General features: G+C 41.8%; 1 protein-coding gene across 6 annotated transcripts in view; it reads right to left on the minus strand.

Moving 5' to 3' along the window:
• Positions 1 to 10,147: 10,147 nt before the first annotated feature.
• Positions 10,148 to 18,319, minus strand: part of LOC133654005 (acid-sensing ion channel 1-like) — a 154,845-nt gene continuing 146,673 nt past the window's right edge. For 4 of the 6 annotated variants that reach the window (XM_062053936.1, XM_062053937.1, XM_062053934.1 and 1 more), the window contains exons 7-10: positions 12,557 to 12,613; positions 12,267 to 12,420; positions 11,936 to 12,185; positions 10,148 to 11,857 (exon numbers count right to left, since the gene is read on the minus strand). In XM_062053936.1, the coding sequence (XP_061909920.1) occupies positions 11,741 to 11,857; positions 11,936 to 12,185; positions 12,267 to 12,420; positions 12,557 to 12,613 (578 nt within the window). In that variant the 3' untranslated portion in view covers positions 10,148 to 11,740. The remainder of the gene's footprint in view (positions 11,858 to 11,935; positions 12,186 to 12,266; positions 12,421 to 12,556; positions 12,614 to 18,319) is intronic. The other 2 variants (XM_062053939.1, XM_062053938.1) reach the window with 1 other exon arrangement.

Raw genomic sequence — 18,319 nt, forward strand, 5'->3', positions numbered from 1 at the left:
ATGTACTTGATCCCCAAGAAACCAAAGCAAGCATAGAGATCAGATGTTTCTTGAAAAAGCCACAGCCAAACTTAGAGGCTGTCGCTTGGCAACTCCACATTTTAGCTAGACTGGAGAGATCATTCTGAGATCCTAATTTGCTTTTTTTTAATCCACTTGTTTGTTGTTCTGATGGTGCGCTTTGGGTCATTGTTACACTAGAAGACCCATCTTCAATGTTCTGGCTGAGGCCAGGAGATTCTCATCTAAATTCTGGTCCATGGAACCATTCAGCAGACCCACAATACGATGACATCTTACTGTGTTGCTAGCAAAGAAACAGATTGATAATAATGTTGTTGGGGTCATAATCAGCATTTCTCTGCCTTCAAACACAGTGCTTCAAATTGATGCCAAATATATTTATTTTGGTCTCATCTGACCAAATAGTTATGTTTATTTATTATTTTTGTGTATTCTGTTTCTCTCTTAAAAGAGGGTAAACTTACAAAATCAGCATGGAATCAAATAATTGTAAGTGTGCCTCCTTTATTAGCTTGTACATTTCTCTACATTTTAATGACATTCTCCACAATAGCTGGATAAAAGTAATTCAAAACAAGGGATCAGAATAGTTATCCAATCAATAGAAAAAGTGCTGTATATTACTTTCACACATTACCAAGTTTCAAACATAACTCACTGTGCCAGACATCACTTCTGTCTGCAAGACTCCAATAAAAGAGGACCTTGTTGTGTAAGTCTTAGAACAAGACAAGAGACTCTTGAAGGAACTGTTTAGTACACATTCAGCTGTCTGCTGTTCTGTGGTTTGAAGAAAAAAACGCTAAGGTTACGAAAATAAGTCTTATGACTTTGCAGTTTCCCCTTAAAATCAATATGAAAAAAATACATTTGAAGAAGCAACACATCTGATTACATTTCTTATTCATTTAAATGTCAAATGTCTAATACAGCTCTTCTGAAGAGCTTTTATTAGTGCATATATTTGCCTCTATTCAGCTCAAGTAAAGCAAACATCTGTCAGGGTTTTAATAAACAGAGTAAGAGTAAGTGAGGCAGCTAAGCAGGATTATGGGCATCAATTACTGTAGTGTCTTATTTTGTTTTCATAACTAGATAATAAATTAGTCTAAGATTTTGTTAGCCCCGCATGAGTAAAAAAAAACCTCCTGAGATAATTTGAGAAGTTCAGGCTGTGTCCCCATGCTCCACGAATCCACTCTTCCACAAACTAAAAAACAATTCATAATGACATAAATAATGCTCAGAATTTCATAAAAAGTTAAAAGTGCTGCTTGCAACTTCTTTACAGTAACATTTTCTCTTTAAAACACGCTGTAAAGAAATGCATATCCTCTGAAAGTATGTCTTTTAATAGCTATCAACTGGAAGATCCACTTAAAGTTAAAAAGTTAAAAAGTACCAATGATTGTCACACACACACTAGGTGTGGTGAAATGTGTCCTCTGCATTTGACCCATCCCCTTGTTCACCCCCTGGGAGGTGAGGGGAGCAGTGGGCAGCAGCGGTGCCACGCCCGGGAATCATTTTTGGTGATTTAACCCCCAATTCCAACCCTTGATGGTGAGTGCCAAGCAATCAATCAATCAATCAATCAATGTTTATTTATATAGCCCTAAATCACAAGTGTCTCAAAGGGCTGTACAAGCCACAACGACATCCTCGGTACAGAGCCCACATACGGGCAAGGAAAACTCACCCCAGTGGGACGTCAATGTGAATGACTATGAGAAAACTTGGAGAGGACCGCATATGTGGGTAACCCCCCCCCCCCCCCCCCCGTCTAGGGGAGACCGAAAGCAATGGATGTCGAGTGGGTCTGACATAATATTGTGAAAGTCCAACACATCAGCGAGAGTCCAGTCCATAGTGGGGCCAGCAGGAACCATCCCGAGTGGAGACGAGTCAGCAGCGTAGAGATGTCCCCATCTGATGAACAGGCTAGCGGTCCACCCCGGGTTTGGAGCAGAGTAGAAAAGAAAAGAAACGGCAGATCAACTGGTCTAAAAAGGGAGTCTATTTAAAGGCTAGAGTATACAAATGAGTTTTAAGATGAGACTTAAATGCTTCTACTGAGGTAGCATCTCTAACTTTTACCGGGAGGGCATTCCATAGTATTGGAGCCCGAATAGAAAACGCTCTATAGCCCGCAGACTTTTTTTGGGCTCTGGGAATCACTAATAAGCCAGAGTTCTTTGAACGCAGATTTCTTGCCGGGACATATGGTACAATACAATCGGCAAGATAGGCAGGAGCTTGACCGTGTAGTATTTTATACGTAAGTAGTAAAACCTTAAAAGTCGCATCTTAGGTGCACAGGAAGCCAGTGCAAGTGAGCCAGTATAGGCGTAATATGATCAAACTTTCTTGTTTTTGTCAAAAGTCTAGCAGCCGCATTTTGTACCATCTGTAATCTTTTAATGCTAGACATAGGGAGGCCCGAAAATAAAACGTTACAGTAATCGAGACGAGGTTGTAACGAACGCATGGATAATGATCCCAGCATCGCTTGTGGACAAAATGGGACGAAATTTAGCGATATTACGGAGATGAAAGAAGGCCGTTTTAGTAACACTCTTAATGTGCGACTCAAACGAGAGAGTTGGGTCGAAGATAATACCCAGATTCTTTACAGAGTCACCTTGTTTAATTGTTTGGTTGTCAAATGTTAAGGTGGTATTTTTAAATAGATGTCGGTGTTGAGCAGGACCGATAATCAGCATTTCCGTTTTCTTAGCGTTGAGTTGCAAAAAGTTAGCGGACATCCATTGTTTAATTTCATTAAGACACGCCTCCAGCTGACTACAATCCGGCGTGTTGGTCAGCTTTAGGGGCATGTAGAGTTGGGTGTCATCAGCATAACAGTGAAAGCTAACACCGTATTTGCGTATGATGTCACCTAACGGCAGCATGTAAATACTAAAGAGTGCAGGGCCAAGAACCGAACCCTGGGGAACTCCGCACGTTACCTTAACATAGTCCGAGGTCACATTGTTATGGGAGACACACTGCATCCTGTCAGTAAGATAAGAGTTAAACCAAGACAAGGCTAAGTCTGTCATCCCAATACACGTTTTGATACGCTCTAATAAAATATTATGATCAACAGTATCGAAAGCGGCGCTAAGATCAAGAAGCAGCAACATAGATGAAGCATCAGAATCCATCGTTAGCAATAGATCATTAGTCATTTTTGCGAGGGCTGTCTCCGTAGAGTGATTTGCCCTGAAACCGGATTGAAAAGGTTCACAGAGATTGTTAGTCACCAAGTGTTCATTTAGCTGCTGTGCTACAATTTTTTCGAGGATTTTCGAGATAAACGGAAGGTGGGACACCGGCCGGTAGTTTACCAGGAGATCAGGATCGAGGTTAGGTCTTTTGAGTAGAGGATGAATAACCGCTTTTTTGAATGCTAGGGGAACAGTGCCAGAGGAAAGTGATAAGTTTATAATATTTAACACTGATGGACCTAGTAATACAAAAAGCTCCTTGATAAGTTTCCCAGGAATTGGGTCAAGTAAACATGTTGTTTGTTTTGTCCCATTTACACATTTTGACAATTCCTCCAATGTTATTTCATCAAAGAGAGAGAAGCTATTTTGGAGGGCGGTATCCGTTGTATATACAGTCATATCTGTGTTAATAGAACCCAGTTGTAGCTGAGATGCATTGTCTTTAATCTCTTTTCTAATGACTTCAATTTTCTTATTAAAGAAATTCATAAAGTCATCTGCTGAGTGGGTGGAGCTACTGGGAGAAGTCCCTTGTTGGGTTAGCGATGCTACTGTACTAAACAGAAATTTAGGATCATTTTTGTTGAGGTGGATGAGATTTGAGTAATATTTAGCTTTAGCTGAGGTAAGCATGCGTTTATAAGTTATTAAACTATCACACCATGCTTGATGGAAAACCTCAAGTTTAGTCGCACGCCATTTGCGTTCCAGCTTTCTACATGATAATTTCTGGGCTTTAGTTTCTTCTGTAAACCATGGGGTACGCCTTTTAGGGTCCCTTTTTAGCTTTAGCGGTGCTACAATATCAATGGTGTCGCGCAGGGCGTCATTAAAGTTGTTAGTGAGGTTATCAATAGAGCCCACATAATTTGGGAATGGTGCCATTACCGAAGGCAGTAGGTCAGTAAGAGTCGTCGTTGTGGCAGCATTAATGTTGCGGCTGCTATAGTAGTTATTATTATTATTATTAGTTTGTTGACAATGAGTCAGAACTTCGAATTTTATAAGGTAATGATCGGACATTACTTTAGTGTACGGGAGTATCGTAACTTTAGAGGTGGTGACACCCCTGACAAGCACTAGATCTATCGTATTACCGTTGCGATGCGTGGGTTCATTTATTATTTGTGTAAGACCACAGCTATCAATTATAGTCTGGAGCGCCACGCATGGAGGGTCCGATGGGGTATTCATATGGATATTAAAGTCCCCCATTATGATTATATTGTCGGCGTGCGTCACTAGATCGGCAACAAACTCTGAGAATTCACTGATGAAGTCCGAATAGGGCCCAGGGGGGGCGGTAGATAACAGCCAGGTGGAGAGGCAGCGGTGTGACAAACCTCAAAGTGAGCACCTCAAACGAGTTATATTTATTATTTAGGTTAGGTGTAAGATTATAGTTTTCATTGTATATTAGTGCGACACCCCCTCCCCTTTTAAGAGGTCGGGCAACATGTGTATTGGTATAGCCAGGAGGAGATGCTTCATTTAGCGCAAAAAAATCGTCTGGTTTGAGCCAGGTCTCGGCGAGACCAACGACGTCAAGTTTGTTGTCTCTAATGACTTAATTAACTAATAGCGTTTTGGAAGATAATGATCTTATGTTTAAAAAGCCCATATTATAGGTAGTGGGCTGTTTTGAGGATTGTTTGTTGAAATTATCCGAAGTAGCAATATTAATAATGTTGCGTTTATTATGCGTATTGCACTTTAAATAGTTTCGACCATATCTAGGAATTGATACGACGGGGATATTCAGATTGTTTGCTTGATGTTGCGATAAACTGAACGCATCATAGTTAGCTACCTCAGTACAATGTATGTCTGCCTCTGACACGGTCACAAAAGAAAAAACATTATGTGAGTTGTGTTTTATTCTAAGAGAATTGCTATGTGTGCAGGGATTATCCAGCCTGACGCCGGCTAGTTCTAGTTTAAATGGCTTCTTACCCGGAGACTCCACGCTTCTTTGGTTAGCTTTTCTCTTTGTTGTTAGCCCAGCTCGGCATCCCCGCTTCTGCTTCCGCTCGCACCGCCTATGTCGTCTCCATTGGCGGTCACCGCTAGCACTTGACTCCGCTGCTACAAAGGCCGCTCGATGTAGCCCACGAAGTATTCCCATGCTAGCGAGGAGGTCCACCGTACATGCATCTTTCAGTCTATAACGACCCGATCCATCCACATCCAGAATTGTCTGTCGGTCATATGTGATCACAGAGTGTTCACGCTTTGAGCCAGCCATGAAATTGACAGAAATGACGGGTGTTTTTTGCCAAATCGCTCTACACTCCCAAGAGCGTTAGCAGAGCCGCTGCATTCCCATGCGCCGCCAAGCAGGTAATGGGTCCCATTTTTTTTATAGTCTTTGGTATGACTCGGCCGGGGTTTGAACTCACAACCTACCGATCTCAGGGCGGACACTCTAACCACTAGGCCACTTTTTAATCAATATACAATTAAGAAATTAATGAAAAGATTTTATGGAATAATAAATTAATATCATACTAGAAATCCAAATGGTGCTTGTGTTCGGAAATGGATGATCGACCTAAACATTTCAGATGAAAGAGACATATCATGGAATGATATTTGGAAAATGCCAATAAACCCTTTAGAACAGGGGTCTCAAACTCAATTTACCTGGGGGCCACTGGGTGAGGCTGGGCCGCAAGAAAAGATTTCTTTAAAAAAATCCAACATGCACTTTTTAATGAATTCACCTTCTTTGAATGGCTTTCCCGCCCTAGCAACCATCTCACTCACCATGTAGCTAGCTGTGACTGCTGCATCGCTCTTTTCGGTTGCTTTCTTGAAGAAATCTTGTTGCCTCAGTAGACTGGTTTTAAAATGTGCAACCCGGTTCACTCTCTCATCTCCCTGGTATTTTGCATACTCCTCAGCATGTCTAGTTGTATAATGACGTTTCAAATTGTATTCCTTGTGCACTGCAACTCTCTCTGTGCAAATAAGACACGTCGGGGTGCCCCTGTGCTCAACAAAGAAATATTGCATCTCTCACTTTTCCTGGAATTGTCTTTGCTCATCACTAACCTTTCTCTTTACTGCACGCTTTGAAAAAGACATGTTTGGTGTTGTGGAATATATTTGTATTTAACCGACGCACGGAGAATAATGTTATTTCCTCAATGTGTGTCGTTCCGCTTTTCCTCCCGACAGCAACACGCCGGTCGGCGGAAAGTGTAGGGAAAAAGTGACGGCTCCCGAAGTGTTATATGGCGTCATATAAAAATATATGTAGTGTTCATCGTGTGAGGCAATGCAAATTAAACAATAAAAAAAACAAATAACGGTTTGAATTGGTCCAGGTTATCTGGGACTTTATTACTGACGGACAGGTGTCGCAGTGTGACTGCAGCCAGGCACGTAAGACAACCCTCGTCTCCATGGCAACGTTTCTCTCGCTTTCACTCATTTGCCGCTTTTCCACTAACGCAGGGGTATTTTGGACCCAAATAACAAAAATTGTCTCTGTCTGGAGCCAACAGGAGGGGAAGGGGGAGAGGGGGCTCGCTGTGGAGTTTACAATTACGGTAGCACAATTAGCCCCGAACGAGCTAACATCACCACTAACGTGTTACACGTCTGATTCGCCCAGCGACTCTCTGTCGGAGTATCAGCGCTGGGGTCCAGTGCACCACACTTTTGTATTGTCGCTTGGTCCTTCGGCGGAGTGCTCCGGACCGCTCGTCTACCCCGCCCGGACCGGCGGGAGCGAGAAAGACACACAGTGACAGAGAGTGAGAGAGAGAGAGAGCGAGCGAGGGAGGGAGGAAGAGCGCGAGTGGATCTCGTGGAAAAGCAGCAAAACGTTTCTCTGCTTGCATCACGCAAGTGACGTCAATGTTCGGCCCTCGAGAGCCATATACCACACCATGATTGGTAGATTCCTTGTAGCCCGGAAGAGTTAGGGCTACAAGGGATTCTGGGTATTTGTTCTGTTGTGTTTATGTTGTGTTACGGTGAGGATGTTCTCCCAAAATATGTTTGTCATTCTTGTTTGGTGCGGGTTCACAGTGTGGCGCATATTTGTATCATTGATCAAGTTATTTGTAAGGCCACTTTCAGTGTGACATGTGTGGCTGTTGACCAAGTATGCCTTGCAGTCACTTACGTGTGTTTGTTGAAGCCGCATACAACATGTGTCTGGGCCGGCACGTTGTTTGTATACAGAAAAAGCGGATGCTAAAGGCAGTGCCATCACGGCACGCCCGCCCTCAATACGTGTCCTCAATATTGTTGCCTTGAAAATCGGGAGGGTTGGCAAGAATGCTTCAGCTCCGCACACAGCGCTGTCAAGCGCCATTTATATAAAACTCGCAGACCGCACTAACATTAAACGTTCATATTAAAGTGGGGGCCGCACAATATTGTCTCGCGGGCCGCAATTGGCCCGCGGGCCGCATGTTTTGAGACCCCTGCTTTAGAAGCATTTCAAATAAGCTCAGTCAATTTAAGATCTTGAATAGATTGTATTTTACATCTTCTCAGCTGTTTAAAATTGGTGCAGTAGATAGCAAATTATGTATGAAGTGTTGGGCAGCTGAGGGAACTCTTGTTCATTTATTGTGGGAATGACAGAGAATAAAATAGTTTTGGTTGAAAACAACAAAAGAAGCAATCACAATCCTAAATATAAACATCCCAATGACACTGCAAACTTGTATTCTTGGTGATCTGCATCAATTTAGTAAAGTGTCATCAAAGTGTAAAAATGCATTTCTTTCAATATGCATAATAACATAATGGGTAATATTTTTAAAAAAATGGATAGATGTTGATAGTCCAACTCATACTGACTGGTATACACAAGCTATGGAGATGATATCAGTAAAAAAAACAGCATTTAGTTTAGATAATAATGAGTCATATATTGGAATATGGGATCTATTATTTACATTTGTTTAACTATTAAATTAACCTAAAAATATTACTTTTTTTAATCTTTGTGGAAAATATTGGACACAATGTGTTGTCAAGCTTATGAGATGTGATGCAAGTGTAAGCCACTGTGACACTATTGTTAATCTTTTAAATGTTGTTATTTTTTGTTTTTATAAATGGCTGTGATGATAATGTAAATGAGGGACTCCTAATCACCACTATGTTGGAATTCTTATTAATATTGATACTGTTGTTGATATTATTAATTTTTGTTTGACTACTTTTGGATGTTTGTGTCTCCTCTCAATTGCTCTGTTGAATGCTATTCTGAATGTTGCTGGGCCGGGTTTGGTTTTGGAATTGGAATTGTATTATTATAGTATTAAAAAATAAAAATAAAATAAAAAACTACAATTCTACTGGCTAATAAAGAGTGTGTGAAGTACAAAAAAATAAAAAAATAAAAACACCACCGACTAGCTTATGTTACCATTTGTGGTTTAACATAACAAAATTTTTGACTATTGTCTGTATTTTGCACAATTACAAAGGTTATGTAAAAAAATTCCCCAGCCGGAATAAAATGATTGGTGTTTACGGCTGTCACTCATCCGGTCTCGTCAACACGTATGTACAGGGAGCGCGTGCACACATACAAAAGCAGTCCAAGAGAAGCAAAGAACAATTTACATTGATGTTGTTGTTATGATAGAATATATATTCAATGACATCTAACGCTAGCTATCCAAATGGCTATTATTAGCTAACAACACCTAAAGCTAATGCGCGTTTTTGTGTTACGTTATGTACGTACATAATTACATCATTAGGTAGGAGAAGCCGTGAGGGCGAAATATAATGTATAAAATACATTGGAAAGTTGGCGCCCTCTAGGCATCTGTGTAAATGTTGCAAACAGCCTCTTTAAGTTTTGAACATTAACTTTATCGGAACTCCTTCAAGGCCATAATTTAAAAATTTCCAATAAAATAATTTGTCTCCCAAATGCATACTTGCCAACCCTCCCGATTTTACCGGGAGACTCACGAATTTCAGTGCCCCTTCTGAAAATCTCCCGGGGCAACCATTCTCCCAAATTTATCCCGACAACAATATTGGGGGCGTGCCTTATAGGCACTGCCTTTAGCGTCCTCTACAACCTGTCGTCACATCTGCTTTTCCTCCATACAAACAGCGTGCCGACACAGTCACATGATATATGCGGCTTTTACACACACACACACACACACACACACACACACACACACACACACACACACACACACACACACACACACACACACACACACACACACACACACACACACACACACAAGTGAATGCAAGGCATACTTGATCAACAGCCATACAGGTCACACTGAAGGTGTCCGTATAAACAACTTTAACACTGTTACAAATACGCGCCACACTGTGAACCCACACCAAACAAGAATGACAAACACATTTCAGGAGAACATCCGCACCGTAACACAATATAAACGCAACAGAACAAATACCCAGAACCCCTTGCAGCACTAACTCTTCCGGGACGCCACAATATACACCCCCGCTACCACCAAACCCCCCTCCCCCACCCCCCCATCTCCCGAATTCGGAGGTCTCAAGGTTGGCAAGTATGCACAAATGTGATTTTTGTTGTGTTCTGGCAAAGAACAACAACAATGACTATTCTTTGTGTTTCAGATACAAATAAAAGTAGCTGATAGATAAAGCTTTTTATTGAAAACCAATGATGTGTATGATATGCAAAACATAATCTACTGTACTTTTTAATTGAATTGATAAGATGAAGCTGTGCATAATTGAGAAATAATTAAAATTGATTATTATTCATTTTGTTTACTGATGCCATTATACAGAAAAGCAGACCAACAACAAGTCTTGTATAATCAGACTAAGCTATTATAATAAAACTGTATTATTTTCCCTAGCAACTGCAGTGTTTATATTTTAATGTCAGTTAATGTAGTTGTTTCTGTTTTTTATTGGAGCTTAGAACTGAGCTCAATGAGCATGTATGAAAAAACATACACAGACATTAAACATAACAGAATGATACAAGTAGGTTATACATTTGTTAACACAAACCATTGAGACACACTATCAGACAGGCACTGCTGAAAACAACTAGTGGGTCTCCCGTTGGCACTAACATTGTAAAACCTTTTTGTTGTTGCACACATAAAAATAAACAGATGCTACCAGCATACAAACTCTATTTACAATATATCCAGGTTAAGTATTCATCTATGAATCACATTTTAGACTGTGGCACAGTGCTACATGCAACTTGAGCCCTAGAAAAAGAGACATTCAACAATTTAAATCAAAAGCTTAATGACATTTCTTAAAATTGTTTTCAGGGCATTAAATCAATCACAACCAGACTGTTTAGATTGTCTAAGAATACATTTTCGCTTGTCATTCAAGCACATCAGTTTATTCATGCTCACAGACTTAAGTAGGACAGCTGTAGTCTGAGAGGATAGTGCAGGATGGGTCCAAAATCAACCATTGTCTGGGCCTGACCCAGTTTTAGAGGATGCAATACATACTTTGGATCTTGCACCATCCTCTCAGATTAGATATACGATCCCTTGATAAAAGAAAATATTCACAGGTTTTGTCTTGCCAGGCAATCCTTACTTTTTCATTAAAACAATTGTAAACACTGAAGGAAAATTGAAGGCTATAATACATTGTTCTATACATTAGCATGTCATGGCATTTTCCGTAGACATTTTGAATTGCCATTGGATGAAAATCAGTCTTTGCGATAACACACAAGCTTTTTCTACTTCTTAGATATCAAAGGTTCTCCCTGTAAATGTCTACAACTGCTGCTCTGCATTTGAAAAGTAAGCCACAAAGTCACATTTTCTTTTCAATAGATGACATTTGCCTGTTTTGCTCAGTTTTGCTTTGTTCATACTGTCACTTTCGTTCTTAGCCAACCTGCATGATGAGGTAGAACAATATACTGTCATGCTTTTGTCAGGGGTTTAACAAGGAAATACCCCCATTTTAGTCCTGGATGGCATTAAAATAAAAATGAGAATGCGTTGAAAAGTTGATCAAACTGACACGCAAATCACCATTTTTACATGGACTACAAAATCGAACCATCAAAATCATTGGATGATGATTTAGCCAACACATCAGAACTTCTTTTGACTTCATGCCAATATGTTATCATCCCTGTTGCTACTGTATGTATCAAAGAGCTGTGTACAGACTGCAAAATTATTACCATCTTATTAAAGGCCGTTGTGTCCTTGGGCAAGAAACTTCACCCTTGCTCCTGATGGGTGGTGGTAAGTGCCTTGCATGGCAGCGTCCGTCATCAGTGGGTGAACGAATGGGTGAATGTGATGTATAATGTGCAGCGCTTTGGGTATCATTCCAGATATAGTAAAGAGCTTTATAAATACAGACCATTTACTATTCATCCATGTGGCTTTTTCTTGGCTTCAGCCACAAGGTCAGGCACAGTTGAGACACTTTGTCTGTTGGCATTCAGCACGAAACAAAGTCCAAGGACCCTCTCTGAAACTCTCCTAATGAAAGTTACTGACGTGACACTTGACATCATCAAGGCTCAGCACAGTACCCTGATCGTTGTTGTTGTGTTTATGCTTCTTATCAGAGCAGCGACACAGCTTGTACTTTATCACCTGAGGGGATAAAACAGACGGAATAATCAATAACTAAACAAAGAATTTGATTTAATTTCTTGACCAATGTTGTCTCACCTCATAAAGATAATCAAATATCTCCAGAATGGTGAGTATGCTGGCCCCAATAAAAAGCCCCATTTGTCCACCAATATCACCTGGAATCAAAGCGCAAATGTTAATTGAACCAAGGTTTAAAAAAGTTGTTGTCATATTGCAAACATGTGATGTCATACCTAAAAGTCCAGCCACTTCATAAGCCTTCTTTTGTTCAATAGTTTCATAGTTGAGAGCCTCAAAAAAGATGTCCAACACTAAAATGTTTTCCCTGCATTGCCAAAGAATCGTTAACATTCTTTACAGTATTTGTAGTTCAGGCCTTCTTTTAAAAGTTGTACTTGGTACTTACTTAATGTACTGCTCAGATTTATTGTATTTCTTTGCAAGATATTTAGCAGATGCCTTGCTGGGGATTTTTACAAAGGACAGTTCTTTGCTGTATCTGGTCATGTTGCATGGTGTCTCGCACACGCAGAAATCATTGTCTTTCTGCACCAGGAAGTCTGGAGGGCAAAATGTCATTCAAATCAGTCTGCTTCAGACCAGAGATTTATTCTATGAAACATAATGTTATACATTACAGTAACATACTGTATGTTCTCTGTAAACTTCCAGAGTTGAATAAAGCCTCTTTCTTACCAAGAGCAGGGTCAGCACATTCTTTGTACAGCTCAGGGGTGCAGTAGGGTGCGTCGCCTACAAAGCAACACATATCAGGTCTTTGACTGGCTTATCGTAAATGCAATTAGGCAATAGGGCTCAGTATCAGTGGTTTAGGTGCAGTGATATAGTCTGCTAGTCTATAGGCACTTTGGGCCATATACTCACATTTGCATCTAAGTATTTTTTTTACGCACTTTTGTCACACGTCTTATTTGTATTCCCCCATTCAGTCTGCGTTTAAGTCGTGAAAGAAGGGGGGCTTTTTTTCTTGGTTGTGTGAAAAGCATGGAGTTTTACTAACACTTGTGAATGTCATTGAAATCCATGAAAAAAATAACACTTTAAATTGGAAAAGGCCGTATCAATCCAGGCAGTGCTTGTCTCGTGAATGTACATGTGTTGTCATGGTGATGTAGTGTTTATGCACGCGACAAAAGCTTCTATTTCCTGGCTGAATCCGTAGATCAAACTTTGTTCACTTGTTATTATAACCAATTTCATGTTATGTGAGATGTTAAGAGTTCTGTTTAGTACACATGTTTGTGAAACTGACATTTTAAAAGAGGCTTAGTTGACAGCTATTTGTGTGTGTTTGCGATTGACCAATATGTTTTTTCAGAGCCGATGCCGATTATTAGTAGTCATAGGGGCCGATAACCGATATTTGGAGCCGATAAATATTTGCAGTAAAATGTAGCTAAACTTGAATAGCATACATCAGTAAACAGCTGGGCCGTCTATGCATGGCAGCGCAGCTTAGCAGAAAGGAGCATTGGTTATTACTCCTAACATACTCTCTCTTATCACTATTTTTATTTAATTTTTATTACTAAATACTGGTACCATATATGTATATATTGAATCTGCTCATGTATTTCTGTTGTAGTTGTAAATAATAAAACATCTGCCGATACCGATAAAAAAGGCCGATATCGATATATGTCAAAATGCCAAATATCGGTGCTGATATACTCGATCGATCCCTAGTGTGTGTGTGTTTGGGCTGGGGAGCGTGAGTTTGATATTAACTATTGAATAAATCACTGGAATCAATTGATAGACGCTACATTATATATGTATTTTCGACTAAATAGTCACGTAGTTCAAAGATCACGACCCAGATGCATTAAACGTTTGTTAGTACCATGATATCCAAACACGGACAATATACGTGCATCCCTTTTCTGCTACGGTCGCACTCACAAGACAACTGAAGTGAATTAATTAACTCATATTATGTTCTACGTATGGTGAATGTTTATATTCAACTTGGAGAAAGCGAACCACCAGGTTTGAGTAAATAATGGTTGAGCCCATAATAAATTAAGTAGCCTTAGTTGGACATTCGCATGTTGACTGGGTTGACTGTGTGTGTGTGACAAGCATTGGTACTTTAATTTCAACTCTCTCACGAGAAGAGGCAATAAATTCAGACTTCGGACTGCAAAAGTGATAGCTCTATCCTGGAGGAGAGACTCCATGTCTATCTTCACGTCAACATCTAAGTTATATAGAGATTGTTTTCCGGTCACTTAAACATGAACATCTCCTAACATGGTCAGGTTGTACTCTCCTGAATTAACACACCCAGACAGAGAAAGAAGGAATATAAAACGGTGGTTCGGCTCCTCCAAGTTAGGAGTGCCTCATTTTTCGACTTGACCTCATCCAGGTACTGCAGTCCTGTATAATGACGCTCGCTTGTAATAAAGCAACTCTTTGTTCAGCAAAACGTCTCCGACGTCTCTTTTGATCCAGCCACACTGCCGTGTCGCCCTTCTGCCCGGGAGAGGGTGACAAGACCAGAAATACACATCACAACGATGTACATTTTGATTGTTAATTCAGAGAGACATTATGTTCCTCATGTTTTGGACACTCGGATGAAGAGAGGGGCGGAGCTTTCTACCGATCACCACCTGGTGGTGAGTTGGCTGCGATGGTGGGGGAGGATGCCGGACAGACCTGGCAGGCCCAAACGCATTGTGAGGGTTTGCTGGGAACGTCTGGCAGAGTCTCCTGTCAGAGAGAGTTTCAATTCCCACCTCCGGAAGAACTTTGAACATGTCACGAGGGAGGTGCTGGACATTGAGTCTGAATGGACCATGTTCCGCACCTCTATTGTCGAGGCGGCTGATTGGAGCTGTGGCCGCAAGGTAGTTGGTGCCTGTCGTGGCGGTAATCCTAGAACCCGTTGGTGGACACCGGCGGTGAGGGATGCCGTCAAGCTGAAGAAGGAGTCCTATCGGGTTCTTTTGGCTCATAGGACTCCTGAGGCAGCGGACAGGTACCGACAGGCCAAGCGGTGTGCGGCTTCGGCGGTCGCAGAGGCAAAAACTCGGACATGGGAGGAGTTCGGGGAAGTCATGGAAAACGACTTCCGGACGGCTTCGAAGCGATTCTGGACCACCATCCGCCGCCTCAGGAAGGGGAAGCAGTGCACTATCAACACCGTGTATGGTGAGGATGGTGTTCTGCTGACCTCGACTGCGGATGTTGTGGATCGGTGGAGGGAATACTTCGAAGACCTCCTCAATCCCACCAACACGTCTTCCTATGAGGAAGCAGTGCCTGGGGAATCTGTGGTGGGCTCTCCTATTTCTGGGGCTGAGGTTGCTGAGGTAGTTAAAAAGCTCCTCGGTGGCAAGGCCCCGGGGGTGGATGAGATCCGCCCGGAGTTCCTTAAGGCTCTGGATGCTGTGGGGCTGTCTTGGTTGACAAGACTCTGCAGCATCGCGTGGACATCGGGGGCGGTACCTCTGGATTGGCAGACCGGGGTGGTGGTTCCTCTCTTTAAGAAGGGGAACCGGAGGGTGTGTTCTAACTATCGTGGGATCACACTCCTCAGCCTTCCCGGTAAGGTCTATTCAGGTGTGCTGGAGAGGAGGCTACGCCGGATAGTCGAACCTCGGATTCAGGAGGAACAGTGTGGTTTTCCTCCTGGTCGTGGAACTGTGGACCAGCTCTATACTCTCGGCAGGGTCCTTGAGGGTGCATGGGAGTTTGCCCAACCAGTCTACATGTGTTTTGTGGGCTTGGAGAAGGCATTCGACCGTGTCCCTCGGGAAGTCCTGTGGGGAGTGCTCAGAGAGTATGGTGTATCGGACTGTCTGATTGTGGCGGTCCGCTCCCTGTATGATCAGTGCCAGAGTTTGGTCCGCATTGCCGGCAGTAAGTCGGACACATTTCCAGTGAGAGTTGGACTCCGCCAAGGCTGCCCTTTGTCACCGATTCTGTTCATAACTTTTATGGACAGAATTTCTAGGCGCAGTCAAGGCGTTGAGGGGATCTGGTTTGGTGGCTGCAGGATTAGGTCTCTGCTTTTTGCAGATTATGTGGTCCTGATGGCTTCATCTGGCCAGGATCTTCAGCTCTCGCTGGATCGGTTCGCAGCTGAGTGTGAAGCGACTGGGATGAAAATCAGCACCTCCAAGTCCGAATCCATGGTTCTCGCCCGGAAAAGGGTGGAGTGCCATCTCCGGGTTGCGGAGGAGACCCTGCCCCAAGTGGAGGAGTTCAAGTACCTTGGAGTCTTGTTCACAAGTGAGGGAAGAGTGGATCGTGAGATCGACAGGCGGATCGGTGCGGCGTCTTCAGTAATGCGGACGCTGTATCGATCCGTTGTGGTGAAGAAGGAGCTGAGCCGGAAGGCAAAGCTCTCAATTTACAGGTCGATCTACGTTCCCATCCTCACCTATGGTCATGAGCTTTGGGTTATGACCGAAAGGACAAGATCACGGGTACAAGCGGCCAAAATGAGTTTCCTCCGCCGGGTGGCGGGGCTCTCCCTTAGAGATAGGGTGAGAAGCTCTGCCATCCGGGGGGAGCTCAAAGTAAAGCCGCTGCTCCTCCACATCGAGAGGAGCCAGATGAGGTGGTTCGGGCATCTGGTCAGGATGCCACCCGAACGCCTCCCTAGGGAGGTGTTTAGGGCACGTCCGACCGGTAGGAGGCCACGGGGAAGACCCAGGACACGTTGGGAAGACTATGTGTCCCGGCTGGCCTGGGAAGGCCTCGGGATACGAAGTGGCTGGGGAGAGGGAAGTCTGGGCTTCCCTGCTTAAGCTGCTGCCCCCGAGACCCGACCTCGGATAAGCGGAAGAAGATGGATGGATGGATGGATTATGTTTCTTTTATCTTCCTCTCAATGGGTGTTTCCAGGTGTCTCAATTGAAGTTGTCAGAATAGATTTGATAGTTTTCCAGAAGTTTATTTTTGTCATTTTATTACATGTGCACTGCATCCAAACTTAAAGTGCAATATAACATTTCACCCCTCAGAGGCCTCAGAGAGAAAGTACTTATAGTATGAAGCTAAATCAGGGCAGAAAGTTTTGCACTTGAAAAAAATTACTTTGAAATTGAAGGTTATGGTTTTTGGATGTTATATATGTTATATATAATAAAAAGAAAATCAGGTGGAATAAAATTATGATTCACACTTAACATTTTTAAAATGAATTCTTTATTTTCATTTTTCACTTTCATATATTTTTTGATATTTGAGCTTTCAAATTTTTCCGATAACATTTTTTTTTTCAAGTTTCACATCTTTCTTTTTCAGATTACATTTTTTTTTCTTTTGTAGAAGTGGTGGAAGACCATTAAGCACCACTTCTACGTTGTCAGAGAAAGCACGTGAAGACTTATTCAAACAAATGGCAGAAATGGCCCGACAAATTGTGCCATATTATGCAAATCAACAGCCAAGCATTATATTTTTGCATTGCACCTTACGCGAGCTCGCACAGACACAGAGACAAATGTTCAAAATGAAAGGTCGTTTTTTGTCAACATGCAATGTTTCTAAGTGGTCTGGCAAAGCTGGAAATGAAGCACATGCTAACGTTAGCAACTCGACATCCATTTGTGATATGTACTCACTAGTAGTATTAGTGCTGGGGATTGGAAGTAGTCAACAACCATAGCCAGAGCCTGGCTGCGGGTTTGTTTACCATTAATAAATCGGAATATTATGTTCTCAACCAAAAATCCCTCCATATTCTGTGCTGCTTGCTTGTGTTACCGTATCTGAGTTATTGTGTAGAAATATGGGGAACTAATTACAAAAGCACACTTCATTCACTAACTGTGTTACAAAATAGGTCAGTTAGAATAATACATAATGTATAGAGAACATTCAAACCCTTCATTTATTGATTCCAGAATATTGCAAACAGCTAAAATTACTATAACCTGCCACCCCAGAATGCACAATTCTTTTCAACAAAAGATAAATATAACCTTAGAGAAAAATGTAATCTAAAACATTTGCATGCACGTACAACGTTTAAAACCTTTAGCATATCAGTATGTGGAATGTAATTATGGAATGGATTAATAAACAAAGTACTAATATGATCCATCCATCCATCCATTTTCTACCGCTTATTCCCTTCGGGGTCGCGGGGGGGAATAATTCACACACTAGGGCCAATTTAGTGTTGCCAATCAACCTATCCCCAGGTGCATGTCTTTGGAGGTGGGAGGAAGCCGGAGTACCCGGAGGGTCCACTTTAAGAAACTGTCCACACTCAAAGTGTTTACAAAGTCCAAAGATGAAGGTTAAACATATTGAACCTTAATGAAAAAGGAGAAGATCTTATTAATCTCATTATGTAAATCATAACTACATAAGAATTTACTAATGCAATATTTACTTACTAATTTGTCTATTTATGTATTTATTAATTCACTTACAGATTGAGTACAGACAAATGGGTTAGAAATTGCTATGAAA

This window comes from Entelurus aequoreus, linkage group LG07 (genome assembly GCF_033978785.1).
Source record: "Entelurus aequoreus isolate RoL-2023_Sb linkage group LG07, RoL_Eaeq_v1.1, whole genome shotgun sequence".
Taxonomy (NCBI): domain Eukaryota; kingdom Metazoa; phylum Chordata; class Actinopteri; order Syngnathiformes; family Syngnathidae; genus Entelurus; species Entelurus aequoreus.